The sequence below is a fragment of the Monopterus albus genome, unplaced genomic scaffold, assembly GCF_001952655.1.
Source record: "Monopterus albus unplaced genomic scaffold, M_albus_1.0 scaffold23.1, whole genome shotgun sequence".
NCBI classification, from domain to species: Eukaryota; Metazoa; Chordata; class Actinopteri; order Synbranchiformes; family Synbranchidae; genus Monopterus; species Monopterus albus.
Window position 1 is genome coordinate 294,500 of NW_018127903.1, and position 9,063 is coordinate 303,562.

The following is a 9,063-nucleotide window of genomic DNA, read 5'->3' on the forward strand; positions in this document are numbered from 1 at the left end:
GTAAAGGTAGAAGTACTGATTCAAACACTTTACTTGAGCAAAAGTAAAAAAGTACAGGTGCTCAAATGTACTCAGAATATAAAAGTAAAAAGTAGTCCTTCAAAGGACATTTCTGTGCAAACCTACCTGAACCTCGTGACTTTTTAATACATTTACAACATTAATAAACCATTCTAACTTCAAATAAAATAAAAAGAATATACATATATACAACAAAACAATTAACTAATTAATAATTAGGCCTTAACAATTCCTATAAAGAGACAAAAACCAACAATGAACTGCCTCTACTCACATTTAATGTCTGTCAGTCTGTCATGTGCACATTTTGCAGCAAGTGCAAAATACAAATAATCTGTAATAAACTAATAACTAAAAGTAAGAAGCCTGGTTTGAAAATGCAAGGAGTAGAAAGTGCAGATATTTGTGTTAAAATGTAAAAAGCAAAAGCAAAAATTTATCAGAATAATAAATACTCAAGTAGAGTACATATACCTAAAAAAATCAACTTAGATACAGTAATAAAGTATTTGTACTTTATTATACTGTTTTATATACGTTCTTCCCACCTCTGTCCATTTGTTACAATTCTGTTCTCTTTTTGCTGTGCAACATCTATGGAAACAAAACAATACGTTAGAAACTTTGTACAAAATGCTTAAAACCAATGGAGGAATCAATCTAATTTATCTAATTTTGTTTTGTATTTATGCAACAAATTGGAATAGGCTATGATCATAAATCATAATTAAGAAATGCGCACACATCAGAAATGTGCAAGTGTCAATTATTGAAAGCCCAGGATCTATAGAAATGCAATAAAGTGCTATAAACCTAAAATAGCTTTTGTTTATTATTCAAACCTCAACTACACATAAAGCTAATTGGTTCCTTTTGTTGTGGGAGGGCATGGAGTCGTCCTGTCATGTTTAATAGATGATGAGCTCTTTGCATGGTTCTCATCACGTCTCGGCTCTCTCATTTATGGAGGCTCAGAGGATATTTGTGGTAGTGCTGAAATCATCAAACAAGTATGTGTTGCGAGCCTGAAGTCTGTGAGCTGTGGTTGTGGTTCAACTTGCAGGGCTGTCAGTCGTCAAGGTGTAATTCAGTCAGTGTGTTACGTGCTGGTCAGCCATCTATCTTTGAAGCAGCTTTTTTTTTAAAGCAGTGTTTACCACCACTGCCGCCTTAAGAAAAAGCTCAGTAACTTGGGTTTAACATACATTTAAAATAATTAAAAACACTTGTCTGCGTGAACGGATGTGGGCACCCCTCCAAAATGTATTCCTGAGATGCCTGGGCTGCAGAAAGATCCAGATGGGTCTGAACTGAAACCAGATGGCTCTTGAAGGGAACACAGCCTAGGTACTACTGCATGCTGCATACAGACAAACTCCTTCTAAGGTACAGGCACTGTGATTTTGCTTAGTTTGTATGAATGTGCATGTGTGTATATGAAGTATTAGTGCACAAATACAAGTGTGTGCTTGGACTGTGTAGAGAGAGATTGCACTAATTATTTACAATCAACATGAGGAAATTTTTCATTTGATGATTCTTCTTCTTTCATTCAAGCAGTTAGTCTTTCTTTTACTTAAAGAAGCTTTATGATAGTGCATATAAGCGAAAAGCCTACAGTGTAATAGTGGTGCTTGAGTAAAATATTCCACTATTCATAAGCAGACAATTTTGCAACAGACATTTGCACTGATGACACTGGATATGACACTCTCAAAATGTGCTTCTTCATTAGGTTCTTGAAGTGCACATGGCAGGGGACACTTGCCAGACTCTTTTGTCTAGTGCTGTCATACTGTGCAGGCATGTGATAAAAGAAAGTGCCTTATTAATGTGATGGGCCACCGTGTGCACCAGAACAGCTTCACTACACCCTGGCATTAATTCTACAAGTCTCTGAATTCTACTGGAGTGATAAACTCCATTCTTCCAAAAGAGCTTCCCTCATTTAGTGTTTTGATGATGGTGGTGGAGACGCTGTCTAACACGTCACTCCACATCTCCCATAGGTGACTCAGTGACCCCTGGTGCCCTATAGATGGGGGCACTGTCATCCTGGAAGAGACCACTCATTTATCCAGGCTTTTACTAATTTGTCACCAGTCGGTGTGTTTCCTTATATTCTTTGATGATAAGTTCAGAATATCTAAAGTTGTTGCAGTGGATGGTGCTCAAGCAAGCTACAACTTAAATTCTTTGTTGATTACACTGACATTACTGTTGCAGCTGTTGGAAACAGATACCACAAACACACCTGTGCAGCAGTGGATACTGCCCACAGGAGACCTGTCAGACAGAAAGGGTTTGAACCTGCCAGTTATGATAAGGAGCAATGTATCTCTAGGAATAATATTGTAGAGTTAGTGTTTCACAGTGGGTCGTCTCCCAGCCTTAGGGTTGACGGTTTGATTCCCAGCTCCTCCATTCTGCATGCCATAGTCCTTGAGCAGGACACCGAACCCCAGGTTGCTCCTGATGAAATCACTGGCATGTGAGCGTGTTACTGACCTCAACCTGGGGTGATAAGCTGATCGGTTATCTAGTGTGTTGCAACTGATGGATCGAGCAGACCCCGCACCAGTGGGAAAAACCCCAAGGGGATGAGAGGGAATGTTACACAAAGCTCTGTGAATAGCTCTACCTTTTGGAAAATAGTGGGGGTGTGAAAATTAAAGCATTTCAAATGTATCATCAACAGCAAAATGGCTCAGACAAGTACAGTAGACAACACTTATTTAGGTGATCTCACTTCAAGAGCATTCCCGTTAAAATGTTTCCAATTAGTTTTAGCTGTTTGCAACAAAAAACACAAGCAGACACAATATCAGAACCACAAATTTTTGTCCTTGTTAAATGTCTTTGGGCTCACATCCTTTTTAATTCTCCATGGAGACATTTGTCATGTCTGTTGTCTTACAGAGCGGTAAACATGCAGGGTCAGCTACAGAGCAGCCCCAGTGGAGCTGGAGTCTGAGATCCACTACACTGCTCAAGGACACTTTAGCAGCAAGGATGGTTGTACAGTATGTGACTAAACAACACTACACCATGCTGATGATGGAGCAGATGTGCTGAAGCCATGGATGAAATCTGGTATAGGAAACTCAGCTGGAGAATCACAACATTCTATGCCCTGATGTGACCTGAAATGTATACTGTAGAAGATTTGGAACATACAACACCTCTAAAAAGAAGTGTTGCTTTACATTAACAGCTCCTGCAAGTCAGTAACATCCAACAAAAGTCCCTCTTGTGGACACCAGCGCTGTCCTTCAGGTGACATTTTGCAAGTGGTTTTATATAACTCATCACAGACACTTGTTAAAAGGTTTCAGTGACAATATTAGCAATATTTGTGACTCATTTACTGGCACATGATAAAAGGTCAACTTCCCATTGATTACACTAATTTCAAATCTCTTTCTAATAGTGAGCAATCTGGTAATCTTATAATTACAGAGGAAGTTGCTGTCAAGAAAATAGCAATAAGCTCAAGGCAAAATTCAACTTAGATACAAAGTGACCTCTAATCAGAGAATCGGTTCAACCATCTGAATGTAGATGAACGTAAACCTCTTACTCTGCAGCAGATGTTTTAACTGTAAGTTCATTTCCTTGCAATAGAGTTGTCCTTTCAGTGAACTCTGCCCTCAGTCTTCAGCGTCAGGCCAATGTTGTCTGTTATATTTCAGAAAACAAAATGAATCACCCTCATCTACCTGACAAAGGAATTCATTATCTTTTTCCCCAGAGGATGAAGAAGTGGTCTTCTCAAATGTGTTTGTGTTCTGGCAATGCTCCAGAAAAGAAGAGTCTGCACTGATGTGCTAACAAGGAAAAGATCGACTTCCAAAATCATGAATAGACCCTCATTTCACATCTTCAGTTTCAGCTGAGAGACACACCAAACCCCCACCCGCCTGAGTGAAAAAAACACAAGAAAGCAATAAATACAAGAGCAGTGACACATGCATGGAAAACACAAATATCAGCTCAACATCTCACTCAGATCTTACATTGCTCACATTTTTGTTGTGTTCAGGTGTTTTAGCAAGTATTAGGATGGTCTTTGACATACATTACTCTAGGTCAGGCCCTTCCTTGACGGGGATGTTGATAATGACTTATTGTGAAAGTAGAACACAGTTAATTCATGACTGATTCATTCATAGGATCTTTCCATTACAAAAGCTCTCAGTGCATCTGGCAGGTACCCACATTTGGATTTTCTGGCAGATTTAAGGTGTCAGCAGCTTGACATCATGCCCAACTCCTGACAACACCCTGGGTGAAATAGGGATTATAGCCCAATGAGTGCCAAAGACAACCAGAACGCAGATGATTGATATGAAGAGGTGCTCTCTGGTCTCTGAAAAACCACAGGAAAAGAAAGGTGGATTGACAAAACATGAAAAGGAAATATCTAAATGTGAAGATCTATGTTTGGCAGAGAAGTTTCTGCTGTAAATCTAAATCAAATGGAGTCTTTTCAGATCACTGTTAAACATCTTCTTTTATTCCATGCTATGGAAAAAATAAAGGACAATTCAGCTTCCCTTTGTACAATTCTGTCTGTAATGTTTGAACATTGCACTGTGTGAGGAGGCGGGAGGCCTCAATGATAAATGATAGCTTAGAATCCCACACATCATCCTCTGTATGCCGGCACGTGCAGCTGCAAGTTAGTGGACTCCAAGCCAACAATTGGCAGCCTTGGGAAGAGGAGAATGGAGAATTAGGTCAGCAGCAACCATTAGCCACAGGTTATGTTAGTACAGGTTGTTTGTGTACTATAGACTCCCTGAGCTAATGCAACAGTGGTGTCATCAGTGAGCAGGGTTCAAGAAAATGCCAAGGTGATTTAAAAAAAAAAGGATGTCATGGGAATGTTCTGGGTCGATATTTGGACAAAAGTGTTTATGTCTGATAAAGTATGCGCCTTATCTGAGTAAAAAAACAGGCTGGGTAAATACACTTGTTCTATTAGTGTTGTAAATGACTTTGCATTTGCTGATGATAGGGACAGTAGTAGTATAAAATGTAATTAACAACAAAACAAAACAAACAAAATACTACAATACTACAATACTTCCACCTTTCCAGACCCCTCCTCCCTCTCTAATAACTTTTATAGAGAGAAAAAACTTACAACTCCTATTCTATGTGAATTTCTTTTAGAATGAAACAGCTCATCCATAAACCAAAGTATTCCATATATGAGAGGCACAACACTTATTTCAAGTTTAATGACTGATTTGTTATTGTGTTACTGTATGGCTAGGTGATTTCATTCTGCCTCCGTAACGAGGCCAGCAGTAGCTGAAGTAAACGATGCACGGTAAAAGTGAAGTTACCTTATTAAGGGAAATAGCCACTAATGAATAGCCTGTAGCAGAGTAATAGAAAGGGGGATTTTAAAACAGACTATAGAAATATTTCTGTTAAATATCTATAGATGTTTCGGTTCTTAGCACTGTTGTAGGAAAATATTTCCCAACCATTAATTCTGATCCGTAGGATCTACAGTGTTGGCCGCTGTTAAATGATTTTATCAATTAGTAGCGGAGAGACCAGGACCACGGTCTTGGATGCTGCGTTCTGATTGGTCCAAACGCCAAACTCGTAATGTTCAGCGCTCCCATATAAACCCATGCAGACTTGACATCGGTGCAATCTGTCATGCAAGTCAAAAGGATAGTGAGGAGTCCAATGTAGAGACATTGCTGACCGTACTAGCCTACATTTATTCTGCTTTCGGCGCCGCAGAAGCTTTTGGAGCGTTATTCTTATGAATTACACACAAAGCCGGAGGCGTCTCTTTAGATTTAGTTGTATTATCTGTGTTGAAAGGACGATGCCTTTGAGGATCGGACTTTTTCTCCTGATGGTGCTGAACGCATCTGCATATGAACTGGATCAAAACGAGTCTTATTCGCCCAGGAGAGCACGCTTTTCTGCCAATAGCCCTTGTAAGTAACACGCTGCTTCCATCTGCATAGCTTGCTTTTTTAAATACACCATTTTATCCAGCGCACTGTCTTACCTTTGTGCGATTACTATGTGGAGATTCTTTTCCTCTTTTTGGCCTATGCAGCCTTTTCTGTGTGAACGAGCGCGTTGATGCACGGGGAAAGCTGTGGGATTAACGCTGTGGTTTTTACCGGTGTCCTGCCGGCAACAGATGAGCATGGAGCTTGGTGCTGACACCTGAGAGCGCAGGCTGTGTCATGCTGATAGTCTCTTTCTCCTGGCTTTGTTGCTGCATAGGTCCCACTGTGATAGTGGACTTAAGGGGGTTTCCGTGCATAAAACGTAAAGCTGCCTTTGTAGCCAGAAAAAGAAGTAGGCTATACCATTGTACCTTTTCATCAGCAAGCCTCAGAAAAAGCACAGTGGCTGTGCCTTTTGGACAAATTAATGCAACCTTATTAGTTGACATTTGGTAGCCATCAAAGAAAAGAAATGCTTAAGTCAAAATCCCGTGTAATAACCATCAGGAAATGACCATGCAAAACAATAATTCTACAGGTCTTCATTCAAATGTTGACCTTTCCTTTTTAACACAAAGGTACAGCCCGGTGCTAAAAGGCAGCTGGTAACAGGGATGCTGATTCCCTTCTGCAGGAACTGCTTCATCATCATAAGATTTGGAGCTCATTCTGTGTATTTTGAATGCAGTCTCTGGTCCCTGATGGCACGCAGACTTTATCTGACTGTGCAGGTCAGCATGGGGCCCCAGATTCAAAATCTGCCAAGTAGGCTTAGGCTCCTCAGTGACATTTCTTAATGGTTATCACAAAGGATTTAAGTCAGGCTGCTGCACTCAGTGGATTCTTGGCTGAAGAATAAGAAATGCCAACTAATTGGATAAACTGATTTACAAATGATGTTTTATAGCTCTCACTTGTAAATTTTCAAGTCAGCTGCATTGACTTATATGTCTCTAATGGCCGAGATCAGTTAATGACACATGGACTGAAAGACTGAATGCTGCTGCAGGTTTTTACAAAGATGGGGATCAGGGTTATTAGTGGGTTAATCAGTCTAATAACTATTCCAGTCATGTGATGCTTCTGAAATGGGTATGGCAGCTTTTCTGAATATGTGTTTGATTACAGGGATCAGTTATGGATTTTCTGGATACTGGACTGTGACATGCGCATAGTTAAGGATACAGAATTAAACTGGTTTGGAGGCCGAGTCCTGATGTTCAGCTTTACAATTGCGGCTTGTGTAAAATAATTGAAGACAGAGCCTGGCGGCGGCATATACATGTGTGTGTTGTAAGTGTGTGTGCGCACCAGCAGTACCAGCATATGTTTATGTGTGTCTACAGGCATGCCAACAATTTTCAGGAAACTCTTTCTGGTGCTGTTCATCCAAGCTCTGCTGAAAAGAACCAAACAGTGGAATATAGGTCCTAGCCAAAAGAAAAGTACAGTAGTGCCAAGTAATGTCTGAGACTCTCAGAGTTGTAAGGTGTCCAATCTCCAGTCAAGTCACTGTTTGCCCCGAGTGACTCTATGTTTTTTGCGAATCACCAAACTATGAAAATTCTTTTTGGTTCCTCATATCTTTTAGCTGAAACCTCAGTAACCCTTGTGTAATGAGCTCAGTGAGTGTGCAGTGATTCCCAGTGAACCCGCTGTTGGCTCCCCTGCTGATGGCTGATTCTCTGTGCCCACAGCAGATGTGGCACGCTGTCTCAACAGTGCCCTCCAAGTTGGCTGCGGAGCCTTCGCCTGCCTGGAAAACTCAACTTGTGATACAGATGGCATGCATGACATCTGCAAGTCCTTCCTATACAGTGCTGCTAAATTTGACACTCAGGTATGCACTTCAGTTCATTTCACAAAGACTACGTATTTTCCATTCTTTCTATTTCTATGTGCACATGAGCTGTGTAAGACTATATGGGTGTAACTGTCAGAGCAAGAATGTGTGAAGCGATGCTGTGTTTTACAGGGTAAAGCATTTGTGAAGGAGAGCCTTAAGTGCATTGCCAATGGCATCACCTCGAAGGCATTCCCCACCATCCGCCGCTGTTCCACCTTCCAAAGAATGATATCTGAGGTCCAGGAAGAGTGTTACAGTAAACTGGATATCTGCACTGTTGCCCGATCTAATCCAGATGCTATTGGTGAAGTGGCACAGCTACCAAGTCACTTCCCCAATAGGTGAGCTCCTCTACTCTGTATACTGTTCAGGTTGTCTTAAAAAGAAGACAATATCATGACAGAAATGCATATTTTAAATGACATTTTAATTGTCATTACATTATTGAAAGCCTTTGAGGCTTAGTGATTGCAGAATACATAACAGTAGACAATATGAAAGGAAATGTATCTGCTGCTAAACTTAAGTGAATGAGAGACATAATGACACAAAGTAAAACAAATATACAAATAGATGTCCGCCTAGCTTTGGATTGTGTAGCGTAACAGATAGGTATATTTGTATTGATTTCCTTGTTTTGGCTACCATCTGCCTTGTACGTTGTTTTCATAGTATGAAAGAAATGAAACAGGAATATCAAGTTTCGGATGTTTTCATTCCTATTGTTGTTTTAATACATGTAGTAGTGCAGTTTGTGAGTGGAAACAAAAGGAGAGAAGGGTGGAGCATGGGGCTTAACAGTCACTGAAGCTGGGCTGGTTACTCCCATATGGATGACATCAAACCATGCAGCATGTGTACAAATACACAGAACTGCTATGTAAAGATTTGAACCACTAAAGAGAACAACAAGAGCATATTCTTGTTCATGGTGGTCCTTTTTGGTTTTGAGCTATTAAAAATTCATGCTGTGATGCTTTGTGTCGTTGCCCCAGGTTTTATGGTAAGCTGCTTCAGAGCCTGATGGACTGTGATGAGGACACGGTGGACCGTGTTAGGACCAGCATGGTGTCACGACTGGGTCCAGAGATGACCATTCTTATTCAGCTGCTGCAGAACAAGCCCTGCCCATCCACCGCTGTGGCTGCAGCTGCTGCTCTCCCAACTGGAGGGGGGGGGCCGGGGGGGTGGCGCTGGGGCCAGGGG

General features: G+C 40.8%; 1 protein-coding gene across 2 annotated transcripts in view; it reads left to right on the forward strand.

Annotated features, from left to right (window-relative positions):
* The first annotated feature begins 5,712 nt into the window (after positions 1-5,712).
* The window catches only part of stc1 (stanniocalcin 1), a 4,806-nt gene continuing 1,455 nt past the window's right edge, over positions 5,713-9,063 (forward strand). The window contains exons 1-4 of one of the 2 annotated variants that reach the window (XM_020594276.1): positions 5,713-5,990; positions 7,709-7,851; positions 7,987-8,198; positions 8,853-9,004. In XM_020594276.1, the coding sequence (XP_020449932.1) occupies positions 5,810-5,990; positions 7,709-7,851; positions 7,987-8,198; positions 8,853-9,004 (688 nt within the window). In that variant the 5' untranslated portion in view covers positions 5,713-5,809. The remainder of the gene's footprint in view (positions 5,991-7,708; positions 7,852-7,986; positions 8,199-8,852; positions 9,005-9,063) is intronic. The other variant, XM_020594277.1, reaches the window with a different exon arrangement.